At 40.4% G+C, this 19,009-nt stretch overlaps 1 protein-coding gene across 7 annotated transcripts in view; it reads right to left on the minus strand.

Moving 5' to 3' along the window:
* The window catches only part of PCDH19 (protocadherin 19), a 239,243-nt gene that overhangs the window by 103,733 nt on the left and 116,501 nt on the right, over nucleotides 1-19,009 (minus strand). For all 7 annotated transcript variants that reach the window (XM_040325032.1, XM_040325036.1, XM_040325035.1 and 4 more), the window contains one exon: nucleotides 958-1,016. In XM_040325032.1, the coding sequence (XP_040180966.1) occupies nucleotides 958-1,016 (59 nt within the window). The remainder of the gene's footprint in view (nucleotides 1-957; nucleotides 1,017-19,009) is intronic.

Below are 19,009 nucleotides of genomic sequence, written 5' to 3' on the forward strand. Positions count from 1 at the left end.
TACAATAAGGAAAGGTCAATAGTCTTCTGACTTGCCCATGAATATCTAGACCAGGGCGGAGGCCATTAATACCAGTTTTTGGCCCAGTGGAGAAGACAACCTATTGCCGCTACCACTGTTACAGTGGGGACAGGTCAATAGTCAGCTTACTTGGTCATAAATATCTAGACCAGGTAGGAGGCCATTAACACCAGTTTTTAGCCCAGTGGAGAGAAGACAACCCTTTTCTCCTACCAGTGTTACAATAAAGATGGGTCAATAGTCCATTGACTTGCTCATTAAAATCTAGACTAGGGAGGAGCCTAAATGAAATGAATAAAGAAATGTCTCTTCAAGATCAAATTCTAGCAAAGTTAACGCAGATGGTGCCCTTGGCCATAACCAAACCAGGACCCAGGCAACAGCATTAACCACTCAGCTACTCTGTTGCCCACACTCATGGTCTAGTACGAGGTTTGAGTTTGGCAGCCATGCCGTTTGAAGCCCCAGATCACTTCTAGTACTGTACTGAGACAATTCTGATGTTGGTTGAGTGCTGAACCCCAAACTAAAGGATCCAAATTTTTAAGGTGACTCTCGATCAGATATCCTTGGGGATCTACAGAGTAATCTTTGAAATTGCGGACTGAAAGAGAGTGCCGTAAATATAGGATAAGACCAGTAAATCGTTATTTTGCACTACACAAGAGCAAAGAAAAATCCAACGTATTTTGAAGGCCCAAGTCTCTCTTTCCCGTCATCGATGAGTTCCCCCCTCATTGATGCTGGGAAAGAGAGACTTGGGCCCTCAAAATACGTTGGATTTTTCTTTGATCTCGGGCCCTTGAAATGCGTTCAATTTTTCTTGGGACCTTCCCTTGTGGACTAATACTTGATCAGTGGCACTCTTACTCCCACCACAAATTTACCAAGAGGAAACATATTGGAGTAAGCCTTGAGTACTGATTCTCCACGTACCTTTTAATCAGATGGGCCCGGCTGTTCACATAGTTTGTGTCGAACGTGTAATTCTCTGTCTGAAAGAGAAAAAGGAGAAGACAAGATGAGGTTACAGAAGTTGTAGTAGTCTCAAAATTTACAATTTACTATTTTTATTCATGGGGTGCTTGATCAACCCATAAGTTGGCTATTCTCAGACAACAACCTCAGTCTGTCGTTGGTATCAAAGTCCCTCTCTACTTCTTCCTTTCATGACTCTCCCTCTTTAGGTCTGACCAAATAAGCAGCCAACTTCTCAGAAGATGACTATTAAGCTGAGACCTGCTCTCTTAATTCAAAGGTAAAGGGAGCTCATGTAGAGTTGTAATGGTAGCATCAAGTAGGTGGGGGAGCAATTCAATTAGCGCCTCCCCCAACAGCAACCAATCACACTAGTTTTTTATTTTTTAAGCTTAATTGTATTAGTATTTTTTGATAACACAATATTTTTATTATTATTATTATTTTTATAAAACAATATTTTTTTAATATCATTATTATTATTATTATTAATAACACAACGTTTGTATTCTTTTTTATAACCACAGTAATTATTTTTATTATATTTGATTGCATATATTAAGCATCTTGGGGTGGTAAAAATGAATGGTGCCGCAAAAAAAAAAAAAAATTAAAAATACAGGTGTGTCTCCCCAGTATTGCTCTAAAAAAAAATATACATACATATATATATATATATATATATATATATATATATATATATATATATATATATATTTTTGTTATTATTTTTATAAAACAATATTTTTTTAATATTATTATTATTATTATTATCATTTATAACAACGTTTGTATTCTTTTTTATACCCACAGTAATTATTATTTTTATTATATTTTATTGCATATATTAAGCATCTTGGGGTGATAAAAATGGTGCCGCTAAAAAAAAATAATGAAAAATACAGGTGTGTCTCCCCAGTATTGCTCTAAAATATATATATATATATATATATATATATATATATATATATATATATATATATATATATATATATATATATATATATATATATATATATATATACACAGATAAGGTCCAAAAAATGTTTTTAATTTTTTTGGCACTGGCACAAGTAAAATTGCCCCCTGTCCTAAAGTAGTGACCTAAAATATATATATATATATATATATATATATATATTTAAAAAAAAACAGTGAGTCTCATCCTTTCCCCTTCTGCTGCCAGGTCCAAAATTGGCCCCCATCCCCCTAATATCGATCTAAAAAAAAGAAGAAAAAAAAAACAGAAATGAGGTACTTTTTAGTACAAGTTCATGATTTTAATACTCTCGGGGTGTTAAAATTAAATAGTGCCGCTATTTTGAAAAACACAGGTGGCCTAATAGCCACTTTTGCCGGACAGCTTGGTCTGTTAAGTTGGAAAAATAACAAATCTACTGGCAGGATCAACAGGTAATAAAAATAGATTACAGAGATGATTCAGAAAAATAAAAAACAACTGCAATAATGCTATCGACAGATTGATCATAAATGTGATTTTTCATATTTTTATTTTTTTTTCACAATCCACGGTTTATTAAAGCACATATAAAATTCATATTTTGTCCATAGATACACCATAATAATAATAATTAAAAAATATAATAAAACAGTTAAACAGTGAATTGAATACCACATGCAATGAATCGGAGCCAGTGAAAATAATAATGTAAAAAAAAAAAAGGTTTTGCTACAGTCAATAGCTAATTTTAGTTTATTTTTTTTATAGTTATAACAAAAAAAAAAGCCTTTTAGTGTTTCAGCCTTTATTATGTTCTGACAGACTTCACTGATGTTGGAATTGTCCTCCTACACCTGTTGTGTTTGAGGCTGTCTCTTACCCTGACACTCGCGGCATGCAGGTAGCCTGCTGAAAATGAAGCGTAACAGCCGCAACCTACATTAACCTTGTCAGCGGCCTGTACAGACACTAAAAATGTCATATTTTTTTTTTCCTGCAGATCTCAAACAACCAGCGTGGCGCCCCCCACCCCGCGCCCGCTTCACGGGGGCTCACTGGTGAGTTGTGCCCTGCCGATTGCCAATCATCTCTGCTGACAAGACATATGGGTCCCATTGATAGAAAGGCAAGCTGAGCTGAAAATAAAAAATGCCACTCTAGATTATAATTCTTTTTTTATTTTAAAACAAATCAGTACAACACATATAAATAAAAAAATAAAAAATTACATAACAGAACATTATTACAAAACAACAGTCACAGTCCATATTATTATACATCCCCTTTAACCTTGTTGTCAAAATCAAACATATATCTCCTTCTTACATATCTCTCCCCTTCCCAAACATCCCTGAGAGAGAAAGAAGAAGAAAGGGAGAAAAAAAAAAACACAACAACCCACCCTACTTCCCTCTCCTCCGACCCTTCTCCATATTTCTGTGGTTTCTCATTAAGTCCCACATATACCCAATCCATGTTCCCGGGCTCCTTCTATACCATTCAGCCTTATCCCCCTTAACCTTCCCCCCTGTGGTCCATATAGGACTTCCAGGGAGTCCAAGTTCTTAAATATTTTTCCCTTTTATATTGTGTTGTCAGGACTAACTCTTCTAATTTGCTTATTTCCCTAACTTTACATATCCACATCTCCGCTGTTGGTGGGACTGGTGACTTCCACCTCTTCGTTATACAGGCCTTAGCGGCATCTAATAGATGGCATATAATCATTTCCCTATAGGCTTTTTCTGGTATTTGGTTTAAATGCAGAAGATAGAATTCCGGATCTTCCGGAATCTCATAATCTGAGCAAAACTGTAAAGCACTTTTAATCTCTGCCCAGAAACTCCTTAGCATTGGGCACTCCCAGAATATATGTAACATCGTTCCTTTGCTTCTCTGGCACCTCCAGCATTTATCTGATACCTCTGCAAACATTTTGCTTAACTTTTCTGGTGTCCTATACCATCTTGTGAAGATCTTATAGTTTGTCTCTTGTATTCTCACACATATTGATGTTTCGTGTGTTCGCCTGTATATGCATTGTCGCTGTTCCGAACTGAAGGACTTCTCCAATTCCCTTTCCCATTCCTGAACGCACCTCAGAGGGCAACCTCCTGATCGTACTAATAACTCATAGCTTATAGAAAGACTATGTAGTAATGTTCCTTGTTCGTTACATATTTTCTCGAATTTCATGAGTGGTCTCTCAAAGCTCTCTGGATTTGGCAAAGTGTTCAGGAAGTGAACTATCTGAAGTGCATTCCAGAATTTCAAACGGAATACCTTTCCTATTTCCATCAGTTCCGCTATGGTTACCCATCTTCCCATGTGGATATACCTTGCTACTTGTATACACTCTCTTTTTCTCAACTGCCGGAATGCTCCGTCTTCGTATCCCGATGGGAAGAGGGGGTTACCTATCACTGGGTATAGTGGGGAGGTCCTGGGCTCGATGCCCATCATAGGTAGTGCTGCTGCACAGATCCTCACCGTGTTACCCACTATTGGATTTTTATTCATTTCTTTAGGGAGTGAGGCAAACCACCACGGTGCTCTTTCTAGAGGTGTTTTGAATTGCGCCTGTTCGATTTGTACCCATAGCTTCGTATCTGAATGCCTATTCCAGTCTATTAGCCTATTCAGATGTGTTGCGTAATAATATTTCCTTATATCTGGGACTCCCAGTCCTCCCTGCTGCTTAGTGCTCATTAGTTGTTTCCTATGTATCCGGGGGTTCTTATGTGCCCATATGAACTTAAAGATCACTCTCTGACACTGTTTAAAATACTTTGATGGAATATGTATTGGTAATGTTTGTAATAAATACAAAATTTTCGGGAGTATGTTCATCTTAATAATATTGCAGCGTCCTAGCCAGCTATGAAAACCCTGGTTCCACTTATCCAATAAGATCTTTACTTTCTGTAAGAGGGGTGGGAAGTTCAGCTCAAAGATCTTCTCCACCTTCCCTGCTAATTGTATACCAAGGTATGTCAGAGCATTGTCAGTCCATTTAAACTTAAATTTTTGTTTTAGATAGTTTATCGCTATATGTGGGACGTTTACCCCCATCGCTTCCGATTTATTAAAATTAATACGTAGGTTCGATAAAGATCCGTATCTCTCAAATTCCTTCATTAATTCTGGAATTGTAATCAACGGGTTTGTAAGACTGAACAACATATCGTCTGCATAGGCTGTAATTTTACAGTGGTTCTTCCCTATTTGTATGCCTGAAATATTAGAGTTTGCTCGTAGCGTACACAAAAAGGGCTCTAGTGACAGGGCAAATAGAAGTGGAGACAGAGGGCAGCCCTGTCTTGTCCCATTTGAGATTGTGAGAGGCTCGGACAGAATTCCGTTGGCCCGTACCTGGGCTGTTAAGCCTGAATACATAGAGAATATCCACTGTATTATTTTGTTCCCAAAGCCGCCATATTTTAGGACTGCCCTCATGTAACTCCACCTCACCCTGTCAAAGGCCTTCTCTGCGTCCGTATTGAGAAATACGCATTGCGTCTGTGTTGAGTTGGCTAACTGCACCAGGTTAATTGCCTTGATTGTGTTGTCTCGTGCTTCCCTGGTAGGGACAAATCCCACCTGGTCCAGGTTTATTAAGTCTGGGATATGTTGTTGTATCCTGTTTGCTAAGACCTTGGCAAAAATCTTCATGTCCGAATTTAATAACGAAATTGGTCGGTAGCTTCCACATAAGGCTGGGTCTTTCCCCTCTTTTGGTATCACCGAGATATATGCTAGCAGGGTATCTTTGGCTAAACTGGCCGATGTCCCTAAGGCATTAAATAGTTTAACCATATATCCTGATATCGAGGGAAACAGAATTTTATAATATTGACCTGTAAAACCATCGGGTCCCGGGGCTTTCCCCATTTTCATTATGCTTACTGCTACTTTAATTTCCTCCTCGGTTATAACGTCATCTAATTTCTGTCTGTCCTCTTCCGATAGTCTTGGTATTGCGGATTCTGTTAGATACAAATCAATTTGTTCTCTAGTCGGGGGCTTGCTCTGTATATTGTAAAGAGAGTTATAGTATTCCTGGAACTCCTTCGTTATATCATTTGGTTTTGTAACCCTGTGTTTCTTGGGTGAGTTAATATGTGGAATATAGTTACTCAGCTTCTGTTCTCGTAGTAGCCTCGCCAGTCTTTTCCCACACTTATTCCCTGACTCGTATTCAGCCTTTTTGCATCTCTGCATTGCCGCTTTTACTTTATAGTACAGGAGATCTGTGATTTCAGTTCTTTTACTAGCTAGTTCTTTCTCTACATTTGTTGACCATGTTTGCTTATGTTTGCCTTCTAAGATGGCTAGCTCCTTTAATAGCCTGTTTAACTTTTCAGTACGTTTCCTTTTGATCCTAGATCCATGTTTAATTAACACACCTCTAATAACCACCTTGTGTGCTTCCCATATAATTCCAGGGTCGCACTCTGGTGTGTCATTAGAATTAAAATAAAACCTCAATTCTTTAATTACATCTTCTAGGACCTCTTTATCTTCCAACAGGCTTTCATTTAGTCTCCACTGGTTTGGTCTGGACTGTCTTAAATCTTTTAACTCATATACCAGGAAGATCGGGGCATGGTCCGACCATGTAATTGATCCAATTTTAGTCGACTGTACAGAGTGTAATTGGGCATGTGGAATGAGAAAAAGATCTATCCGGGAGTATATTTTATGTGGTGCAGAGTAGAACGTGTAGTCTCTTTCTTTATTGTGTAGCAGCCTCCATATATCAATCAGTTGACTTTTATACAGAGTTTGCATAATATGATTTCTCACACTGAAAGATGTGGATGACTTTCCCGATGAGGTATCCTCTTTGGGATCTAAGGGAATATTCAGGTCTCCTCCCATAATCAAATGTCCTTCTGTGAATTCTAATAGGCGTTTAATTGTTTTGTCTAGGAAGGTTCCTTGATGTTCATTTGGGACATACACTGTGGCGAATGTTACCCCTATTCCTCCTATTTTACCCTTCACGAATAAATATCTCCCTTTCGGATCTCTCATGGAGTCTACATATGTCCATTGGATTCTCCCTGCTATCAGAATAGACACCCCCCTTGACTTTGCCTCTTGATTTGTAGCATGGTATGCTATTGGGTATTTCCTATTCTTTAATGTCGGAGTTTTGTCTTCTCTAAAATGTGTTTCCTGTATATACGCAACGTCAATACCTAATCGTTGTAGGTCATGCAGGAGGATTCTCCTTTTTTCGGGTAAGTTCAACCCCTTCGCATTTAGTGATAGTACATTTAATTTCTCCATCTATCTTCCTATATTCCCTGTATCAGTTTAGAGCATAAACCTAGAGGGCAGACAATTAAGGAGGGGGGGGAGGGGTGGGATTGGTAAAAGTGGGTAAAAAGAACAAAACAGAAAAAAAAAAAAAAAAAAGGACAAAAAAAAAGAGAAGGAAAAAAAAAAAAAAAAAAAAAAAACAAGGAGATATTCTCCTTTCCTAATATTAGCTATCCTGCTAATAAGAGTGGAAACACTCACCGTATTAACGGTATTTGAGCGTCAACCTATGTTTGGGGGGCGTGCTCCATAGGTGGCCTTCCGTTGTGTTCCTATGTGCCAGTCTCTTTCCTCCCTTTCCTTCTCCTTTCTTCTTAAATGTAATGCTTACACAAAAAAGATATGAGAGAGTATCCCACTTATAGGGACACCTTCAGTAGAATAGGGTAGAGAGAGAGAAACACAGGGAGCACAAACAAAAAAAAAAAAAAAAAACAACATGAGCTCTAAGCTCCGGGTCTCCCCATGATTCCCATATTTTCCTTCCAATTCTCCCAAAAAAAAAAAAAAAAAAATTGAAGAAAAGAGAAAATTCCCTTTGCCCCCTGGCTTCTCACGTTCCTTCATTCTGTCAATTGTGGGGGCCCAAGAGTGACTCCTATCGCCAAGTCCTTTTCCCTTCTCTTCTGCTCGTTCCCCCTCTCCATAAGAGAAAGGGAAGGGGAAGACCTACAGAAATGCCACTCTAACCAGTTCTCCCACTATATCATCAGATGACGATAGATGTGATCTAAAAAATATGAAAAAAAAAAAATGAGGTCCACATTTATTTAAAAACAAATTTGCACTGGTAAAAGTTAATGGGGCAGATCCACAGAGATCTGCACCCGCACAGCGTATCAGAGATACGCTACGCCGCCGTACCTTACCTGGCGTTATTTCGAATCCTTAAAGATTTTGCGCTGTAAGTTACGACGGCGTAGTGTATCTCTGGCGGCGGAATTCAAATCGGCGATTAGGGGGCGTGTTTCATTTAAATGAAGCGCGTCCCCGCGCCGAATGAACTGCGCATGCGCCGTCCCAAAATTTCCCGCCGTGCATTGCGCTAAATGACGTCGCAAGGACGTAATTTTTTTTAACATAGACGTGAATTACGTCCATCCCGATTCACGGACGACTTACGCAAAAAAAAAAAATCAAAATAAACGCGGGAACGACGGCCATACTTAACATGGCAAGTCTAACTATACGCCACGAAATACCAGCTTTAACTATACGCCGGAAAAAGCCGACTAGAGACGACGTAAAGGAATGCGCCGGCCGCTCGTACGTTCGTGGATCGTCGGAAATAGCTAATTTGCATACTCGACGCGGAAAACGACGTGAACGCCACCCAGTGGACGCCAAAGAATTGCATCTTAGATCCGAAGGCGTACGCCTGTCGGATCTAACCCAGAAGCCATCGTATCTTGTTTTGAGGATTCAAAACAAAGATACAACGCAGGAAATTTGAAAGTACGCCGGCGTATCAGTAGATACGCCGGCATACTTGCTCTGTGGATCTGGCCCTATGAGTTTAATGGAAATAAAAAATAATAGTAGCATGGTTAGTCCCAACCTTTCCAGTATTGATTTAAAAAATATATAAAAAAAGGGCAGTAAATCCCAACCTTTCCCTTTCTGTTGGCAAGTCCAAAACTGACCCCCCCCCCCCAATATCGATTTAAAAAATATATATATATATAAAAACAGAGATGAGGCCCAAATTTATTTTATTTCCCCCTGGGTCAAGTCTATGAGCTTAATTTATTAAAAAATAAATAATAATAGTAGGGTGGTAAGTCCCAATCTATCCCCTTTTATTGCCAGGTCCAAAATTGACCCCCCTCTTCCCCTCAGTATCGATCTAAAAAAAGAAAGAAAAAAAAAAAACAGAGAGGAGGTCCGCATTAATTTTTGGCAAGTCCAAAACTGCCCCCCCCCCCCAATATAAGAAAACAAACCTAGAGTTTATAAGCTTAATAAAAATAATTAATAATAGTAGGGTGGTAAGTCCCAACCTTTCCCCTTTTATTGGCAGGTCCAAAATTGACGTCCCCCCGTCCCCCCAGTATCAATCTAAAAAATATTTTAAAAAAAAGACAGAAAAGAAAACAGAGAGGAGGTCCGCATACATATTTTTTTTGAACCCGCCTAAGTTTATGAGCTTAATAGAAATAAATAATAATAGTAGGGTGGTAGGTAACAACCTCTCCCCTTCTGTTGGCAAGTCCAAAATTGACCCCCCGTCCCCCTAATATCGATGTAAAAAAAAAAACAAAAAAAAAACACAGAGATGAGGTCTGCAATTTTTTGTACAAGTTTATGATTTTAATTGAAATTGGGTAATTCCCGACCTGTCCCCTATCATGTTCTGCTATCAGGTCCAAAATTGACCCCTGTCTCCCCAGTATTGATCTAAAAAATATATATATATATATATATATATATATATATATATATATATATATATATATATATATATATATATATATATATATATATATATATATATATATAAAAACACAGATAAGGTCCAAAAAAAATGTCTTGGTTTTTTTTTTTTGGGCACTGGCACAAGTTGATGAATCTAAAATAAATAAAAACTAATAGCAGGGTGGTAAGTCCCATCCTTTCCCCTTCTGCTGCCAGGTCCAAAATTGTCCCGTCTCCCCAGTATTGAGATATATATATATATATATATATATATATATATATATATATATATATATATATATATATATATATATATACACACACACACACACACACACACACACACACACACACATACATATATATATATATATATATATATATATATATATGTATATATTTAAAAAAAACACAGATAAGGTCCAAAAATGTTTTCCTTTTTTTTTTTTTTGGCACAGGCGCAAGTTGATGAATCTAAAAAAAAAATAGCAAATAATAGCAGGGTGGTAAGTCCCATCCTTTCCCCTTCTGCTGCCAGGTCCAAAATTGGCCCCCATCCCCCTAATATCGATCTAAAAAAAAAAAAAAAAACAGAGATGAGGTCTGCAATTTTTCTGCACTGGTACAAGTTTATGATTTTAATTGAAATTAATAATATAAGTAGGGTGGTAAATCCCAACCTTTTGCCTTCTCTGTTGCCATGTCCGAAATTTCCCACCCTCAATCCTCCATCCTAGCATGAAACCCCCCCTCCCCCACAAATACTCCCTCCCCCAGTCACGCCTACTAGCCAACCCACCCCCCCCCCCAAAAAAAATATATGTTTCCCCTCTACCATATTACTTTTATGCCACAAAATCCCTAAATCCCCCCCTCCTAGCACAAATCCTCTTCCCCCACCCCCCTGCCCAACACAAATCCCCCCGCGTCACCACTCCTAGCACACCTCCTAGAATTATTCTTACCTCCTGTTGCCCCCCAAATTCTCCTTCTCAACACAAATCCCCTCCCTCACAATCTCCCTGTGGTGCCCCCCCCCCCCCCATCTCACATGACATCACAGTGTTCAGGGCAGCAGCCCCTCCTGCCCCCCCCCCCCCTGTCCCCATTGGAAGATCTCCTCTCACCTCTCGCTTGGTTACATTTTATTTTCATCTCACTTTGCCATTAATTGATATGAATTATTCAGGGAATTACTATAATTACGAGTTTTAGACCCATTATACAGGATTGTGGTGCAGCCCAGACCTCAAAGACAATACTGAGGATACGCAGAACAGACACGCTGACTCACTAGCATTGTATTCCTGGAAATCATCTTAACATTTTAACAGTCTGTGTTGAAAGCAGCAAAAAAAAAAAGAAAGAAAAAAAAAAAAGCCTAGACAAATATAAAAACGCAGTGCGTATGCAACCGTACAATGTTGTGGGATCTGGGCACCGGCCAACAATGGGAAACAAATGAAGCACATGGGCTCTGTACGAGACGATGATGGCATCATTCTCTGAGGTTTAATAGCTGTATTTTTTATGTATAAACTCCCTCTGGAGAGGATGCATTGAATACACAAACTGCAGCTCTTCTATTATTTATTATTCAACAAAACAGTCTTATTATTTCCACTATTTTCTAAGCAGCAGTGTTACTTTTCAATGCCATAAAAAGGAGAGAGAGAGAGATGGAGAGAAAACGAGAGAGAGAGAGAGGGTGGAGGGAGAGAGAGAGTGAGAGAGAGAGGGGGGAGGGTGGAGGGAGAGAGGAGAGAGAGGGAAGAGATAAAGTAAGAGGGGGGAGAGGGAAGGTGGGGGGAGAAATAAGGAGAGAGAGAGAGAGGGGGGGGGGGATAAAGTAAGAGGGGGGAGAGGGGAGGTGGGGCAAGAAATAAGGAGAGAGACAGAGAGGGGGGGGGGAAGTAAGAGGGGGGAGAGGGGAGGTGGGGCAAGAAATAAGGAGAGAGACAGAGAGAAGGGGGGATATAGTAAGAGGGGGGAGTGGGAAGGTGGGGGGAGAAATAAGGAGAGAGAGGGGCGAGAGGATAAAGTAAGAGGGGGGAGAGGGGAGGTGGGGCCAGAAATAAGGAGAGATACAGAGAGAGGGGGGGGATAAAGTAAGAGGGGGGAGTGGGAAGGTGGGGGGAGAAATAAGGAGAGAGAGGGGCGAGAGGATAAAGTAAAAGGGGGGAGAGGGGAGGTGGGGCCAGAAATAAGGAGAGATACAGAGAGAGGGGGGGGATAAAGTAAGAGGGGGGAGTGGGAAGGTGGGGAGAGAAATAAGGAGAGAGAGGGGGGGAGGATAAAGTAAGAGGGGGGAGAGGGGAGGTGGGGCCAGAAATAAGGAGAGATACAGAGAGAAGGGGGGATAAAGTAAGAGGGGGGAGAGGGAAGGTGGGGGGAGAAATAAGGAGAGAGAGAGAGGGGGGGGGATAAAGTAAGAGGGGGGAGAGGGGAGGCGGGGCCAGAAATAAGGAGAGATACAGAGAGAGGGGGGGGATAAAGTAAGAGGGGGGAGTGGGAAGGTGGGGGGAGAAATAAGAAGAGAGAGAGAGAGAGTGATTGACATAGGTGGGGGGAAAAAAAGAAGGAAGGAGGGTGAAGAAAGTAGAGGAGAGAGAGCGACACATACAAAGAAAGACAGGAGAGAGAGGGAGAAAGTGATTGACGCAGGTGGGGAATAAAAACAAACAAACAAAAAAAGAAGCACAGAAATTAAAGTAGAAGAGAGAGATTGATGCCACAGATGAGAGAGAGATAGAGAGAAAAGGAAAGAAAGAAAGAAAGAAAGAAAGAAAGAAAGAAAGAAAGAAAGAAAGAAAGAAAGAAAGAAAGAAAGAAAGAAAGAAAGAAAGAAAGAAAGGTAAATAAAAACAGAGAGAGAGAGAAAAATAAAGAGAGAGAGAGAGAGAGAAAAAAGGAAAGAAAGAAAGGTAGGAAGGAAGAAAGAAAGAAAGAAAGAAAGAAAGAAAGAAAGAAAGAAAGAAAGAAAGAAAGAAAGAAAGAAAGAGAAAGAACGAAAAGAAAAAGAGAGAGCCTGATAAAGAGAGAAAGAAAGAAAGAAAGAAAGAAAAAAAGAAAGAAAGAAAGAAAGACAGAAAGAAAGAGATTCAGAGGAATAGAGAGTTCTACGTGCATAGGAAGGGGGAGAGAGAGAGAGGAATGAGAGAGAGACAGAGACACATTGAAAGTGAGAGGGGGGAGAGAGAGACAGAGAGAGAAGGGGGAGAGAGGGGGGAGGTGGAGAGAGACAGAGAAAGACAGAGAGAGGGAGAGCCAGTGAGAGTGAGAGAGGGATGAGAAAGAGAAAAAGAGAGAGAAGGAGAAAGAGAGAGGGGGGAAAGAAAGATATGGAGAGAAAGAGACAGACAGAGAGAGAGACGAAGAGAGGGGTGAGAAAGAGAAATAGAAAGAGACAGAGAAGAGAGAGACAGACAGTGAGAGAGAAAGAGAGAGAGGAAAAAGAGAGAGCAAGAGAGAGTGACAGAGAGAGAGACAAAGACGGAGAGAGGAATAGAACAATGCAGACAGAGATGCTGCAGATGAAGAGGGGAGAAAATAAAAAGTTGGAAACAAAAAGAGTAATAGAAATAGAGAAATAGAAAGAGATATATACAAAGTGTGGGAGAATGAGAGTATGACAGAGAAAAAGAGATGACATATACTAAGGCAGGATGAGATTCAGTATTGAAAGTTCCCATCTAGTATCTCATTATTACGTATATGACATCAGCACGGGGTGTAGGCACACTTCTTCCGGGTGTAGGCACACATCTTAGGGGTGCAGGCACACTTCTTCCGGGTGCAGGCACACTTCTTCCGGGTGCAGGCACACATCTTCGGGGGTTCAGGCACACATCTTCCAGGTGTAGGCACACATCTTCGGGTTGCAGACACATCTCCAGGGTTCAGGCACACATCTTCGGGTTGCAGACACATCTCCAGGGTTCAGGCACACATCTTCGGGGGTTCAGGCACACATCTTCGGGGGTTCAGGCACACATCTTCCAGGTGTAGGCACACATCTTCGGGTTGCAGACACATCTCCAGGGTTCAGGCACACATCTTCGGGGGTTCAGGCACACATCTTCCAGGTGTAGGCACACATCTTCGGGTTGCAGACACATCTCCGGGGTTCAGGCACACATCTTCGGGGGTTCAGGCACACATCTTCGGGGGTTCAGGCACACATCTTCGGGGTTCAGGCACACATCTTCGGGTTGCAGACACATCTCCAGGGTTCAGGCACACATCTTCGGGGGTTCAGGCACACATCTTCGGGTTGCAGACACATCTCCAGGGTTCAGGCACACATCTTCGGGGTTCAGGCACACATCTTCGGGTTGCAGACACATCTCCAGGGTTCAGGCACACATCTTCGGGGGTTCAGGCACACATCTTCGGGGGTTCAGGCACACATCTTCGGGGTTCAGGCACACATCTTCGGGTTGCAGACACATCTCCAGGGTGTAGGCACACATCTTCGGGGGTTCAGGCACACATCTTCGGGGTTCAGGCACACATCTTCGGGGGTTCAGGCACACATCTTCGGGGTTCAGGCACACATCTTCGGGTTGCAGACACATCTCCAGGGTTCAGGCACACATCTTCGGGGGTTCAGGCACACATCTTCGGGGTTCAGGCACACATCTTCGGGTTGCAGACACATCTCCAGGGTTCAGGCACACATCTTCGGGGGTTCAGGCACACATCTTCGGGGGTTCAGGCACACATCTTCGGGGTTCAGGCACACATCTTCGGGTTGCAGACACATCTCCAGGGTGTAGGCACACATCTTCGGGGGTTCAGGCACACATCTTCGGGGTTCAGGCACACATCTTCGGGTTGCAGACACATCTCCAGGGTTCAGGCACACATCTTCGGGGGTTCAGGCACACATTGCGGGGTTCAGGCACACATCTTCGGGGTGTAGGCACACATCTTCAGGGTTCAGGCACACATCTCCGGGGTTCAGGCACACATCTCCGGGGTTCAGGCACACATCTCCGGGGTTCAGGCACACCTCCGGGGTTCAGGCACACATCTTCAGGGTTCAGACACACATCTTCGGGGTGGGTTCAGGCACACATCTTCGGGGTTCAGGCACACATCTTCGGCGTGCAGACACACATCTTCGGGGTGTAGGCACACATCTTTGGAGTCCAGTCTGTTAGTCACCCCAGTCTTCATCCCTGTTGCCTTTCTACACCTTTTGGAAAGTCCAGTCTACTGATCTCCACTTACCTTCCACGGACACAACTAATGGGCCCTCCAGTTGACTTTCTTAATTTTACATGATAAAAAATTCCCCAGGAAGGGGAGCTATGAATGGAGGAACTGGAGGATCTCGGTAACCATTGGGGGGGGTCTAAGCCAAACCAGAATCCTCACCCAACCGAAAATACATTTTAAAGCTCTCTCTACAAACATTGCCAGATACCATGGATGGCCTACATGGGAATGCCTAGTATCATTCCGCATTAGAATTTGCAACACACTCAATGCGCAGACAACAACGGCGAGCGCGAGAAATTGATGGCCAATAGATCAGCAGGCAAAGGACAGTCCATATGACCACAATCTGTTTCCAAACTAATTGCTTCCAATTCCCCCGATGAAGCTAATTCTGCACGTGTCAATGTAAGTACAAGTTCAAAGGTATATTGCCATTAGCATATCATTACCACTTCCAGATGAGACGCATTATTTCACAAATATTGAACCGTTTTTTTCACAATTCCATTTAAATTGCAGAATCCTGAAAATATCACATTATGGATGTACAGAAATGGGATTGTAATAATATATTCAGATTAAAAAAAATGAGTATGATTGATGAGGCGTAACGCCTGCCAAAAACATACTTGCGTTCGTTACGCACTTGGGTGAAAAAATTATATATTTTACCTCTCGGTATTATCCGTATACCTCCGTTGCTGCTTGGCATTAATCTTCATTGGGCTTCAATCTACCGATTTAACTAAAAATAGTTTTTTTTTTATTCTGTAGAAGTGTATACTCAGCTAATGAGAAAAATCTGACGTTCTGTCATTCCGAGAAATGAATAATGACTTGTCATTTCTCGGTTCCATAAATGATAAATGCATCGATTGCGCCCAATAAAAAGGTATTAAAATATATCAGATGCTAAGTTTGTAATATCATCGATGGAGCTAGAGCGAAACGCAATTTCCCGTTTCGGTACGATGCCCTATATATGAAAGGGGCGTTAAACAAAAGAAAAGTTCTTGAAATACCTTGGCAAAGGAAGTTTAGATGAAGCACACTTTACCAAACCAGTTAGAAAAAAAATAGAGCTTTCTTTTGGTGGTATTTGATTGCCACTGGTTTATTTTTTTTATTTATTTTATTATTATTTTATTATTATTTTTTTATTATTATTATTTTTTTTTTTACTATTATTTTATTACTATTTTATTATTATTATTGTATTTATTTTATTATTTTTTATTATTATTATCATTATTATTATATAAACGAGAAACAACCATATCCGATAAAATCAAATTTTTTCATACATTTCGGCCAAGATGCATTTTGCTACACGTCTTTGGTAAAAAAACAAACTATTAAAATATATCAGATGCTAAGTTTGTAATATCATCGATGGAGCTAGAGCGAAACGCAATTTCCCGTTTCGGTACGATGCCCTATATATGAAAGGGCTTTAAACAAAAGAAAAGTTCTTGAAATATCTTGGCAAAGGAAGTTTAGATGAAGCACACTTCACCAAACCAGTTAGAAAAAAAAATAGAGCTTTCTTTTGGTGGTATTTGATTACCACTGGTTTCTTTTTTTATTTATTTTATTATTATTTTATTATTATTATTATTTTTTTTTATTATTATTTTATTTTTTTTACTATTATTTTATTATTATTTTATTAATTGTATTTTATTTATTTTTTTATTTTTTTTATTATTATTATTATTAGTATATAAACGAGAAACAACCATATCCGATAAAATCTAATTTTTTCATACATTTCGGCCAAGATGCATTCTGCTGGTGATATTTGATTATCACTGGTTTATTTTTTTATTTATTTTATTATTATTTTATTATTATTTTTTTTATTATTATTTTATTATTATTTTATTGTTTTACTATTATTTTATTATTATTTTATTAATATTATTTTATTTATTTTATTATTTTTATTATTATCATTATTATTATTATTATCATCATTATTATTATATAAACGAGAAACAACCATATCCGATAAAATCTAATTTTTTCATACATTTCGGCCAAGATGCATTTTGCTACACGTCTTTGGTAAAAAACCAAACTGCTTTTGAGGACACTATACTATCTGGGATAATAACATAGGTGTGCGCACAGGGTGTGCAAGGTGTGCCCAGGCACACCCTAATCACCCTGTGCTGCACAGATTCCCCCTGCTGCTTGGCTGCAGAGAAAGGGACTCTGGAATCTCTGGGCCAGATTCACGTAGACTAGCGGCGGCGTAACGTATCGTAGATACGTTACACCGCCGCAAGTTTTCATCGCAAGTGCCTGATTTACAAAGCACTTGCGATGAAAACTACGCCGGCGGCACACCCTAATCACCCTGTGCTGCACAGATTCCCCCTGCTGCTTGGCTGCAGAGAAAGGGACTCTGCAATCTCAGTCCTCAGCCCCTTTGTCTAAAAAGTGAGATATCAGGGGTCTGTTTAGGCCCCTGATATCTCACCAAAGCCCCCCAATGGTGCTCCTTAAAAAAAATTGTAAAAGAAAATAATAATAAATAATTGGAAATAAAATTGTAAAAAATAATAAAAAAAATGTTGTTGTTGTAAAAAGTAATAAAAATAGAAAATCCAAAATGTTAGAGTTGCCCTACTCCAGTCTCATAGAAGAGTGATGGCAGAAAAAAAATTGACCAAGTGGTCCATCAAGTCTGCCCCATTTTTTTTCCTGAATATTGACCACTGGTCACAATGGAGGTTGAATCCAGATTACCCCTTAGCATCGGCATAGCATAAGAGGTTGCAGGGGTCACAATAACCCCACCCCTAGCTCCTCGGGGCCCCATGCAGCCTCCCCGTCATATTATTATATCCTCCACAAAGTCCAGCTCTGATTTGATCAAGGGCCCCACAGCCACGCTCCAGTACTGGGCTTCCACTTTGCCTTCCACGGTCCACACCCCTTTGTCCTCATTGGCTGGGGACAGTCTGTGAGCCATTTCCTGAATGGAGAACAGCCCAGGGGCCAGGTCAACTTTTGCATCGGGGCCCACAAGCTTCAAGCTACGCCTCTGCCCCTTAGCCAAGGAGGATATGTTAGAGCCTTTTTGGCTTTAAGGCCTATGACAAATGCTTGACTACCTTGCCTCCCTTCCTAATATTTCATCTCCCATGCTATTTTTTATACTGTGTCTGAGACAAGTTATTTATTTTCCAAGATAATTTAATTTTTTTTCCGCTGTGCCTAGAAAAATAAAATCAAATATCACAAAAAAATAAATAAAAAACGTGGGCACCCTGCCAGAGGAGAAATGTAATTTTAAGCCGGAGAGCTATCCCTCATTTACTCAACCATCTCCTTCTCTCTGTTAATCGCGTCTCAATATAATTCATTTATCAAATTAATACTCTGTTTGAAAAATAAATAAAAGCTTCAGAGGGAGAAAAAATATACACACTTACGCAGCTGCTTCCACTTAGGGGAAAAAAAAAATCATCCATAGATGGGTAATAAGAGCAGAGAGCCAAAACGTGACGCGTCAACAATCTTCACACCACCGTCAGTAGACGCCATGGATTAGAGAGCGTGGTTGGAGAAGTGGTGATTAATCTGGAAAGTGTGGGGCATTTCGGCGGAGGATGAAGTTGCACGGAGATAATAAAGCCAAGGGAAAGCTTGTTACCACCGACCTTTTCTGAAATATGTCTAATTTAGGAGACAGCGGCCTCCTGGTGAAATGCAAGTTGCGTTGTTGAAGGTAATATAGTTGAGAAAACTCTCTACGTGGTTCTCTTATGGCTTTCATCCGGTAATTACCGTATTTATCTGGGTATACCTTGCACTGGCGTATAACGCGTACCCCAAGCTTAGAAAGGTAGTTTAACCACTTAAGGACCGGACCAATATGCTGCTAAATGACCCAAGGGGTTTTTACAATTCGGCCCTGCGTCGCTTTAACAGACAATTGCGCGGTCGTGCGACGTGGCTCCCAAACAAAATTGGCGTCTTTTTTTCCCCACAAATAGAGCTTTCTTTTGGTGGTATTTGATTATCTCTGCGGTTTTTATTTTTTGCGCTATAAACAAAAATAGAGCGACA

Source organism: Rana temporaria, chromosome 9 (assembly GCF_905171775.1).
Source record: "Rana temporaria chromosome 9, aRanTem1.1, whole genome shotgun sequence".
NCBI lineage: Eukaryota > Metazoa > Chordata > Amphibia > Anura > Ranidae > Rana > Rana temporaria.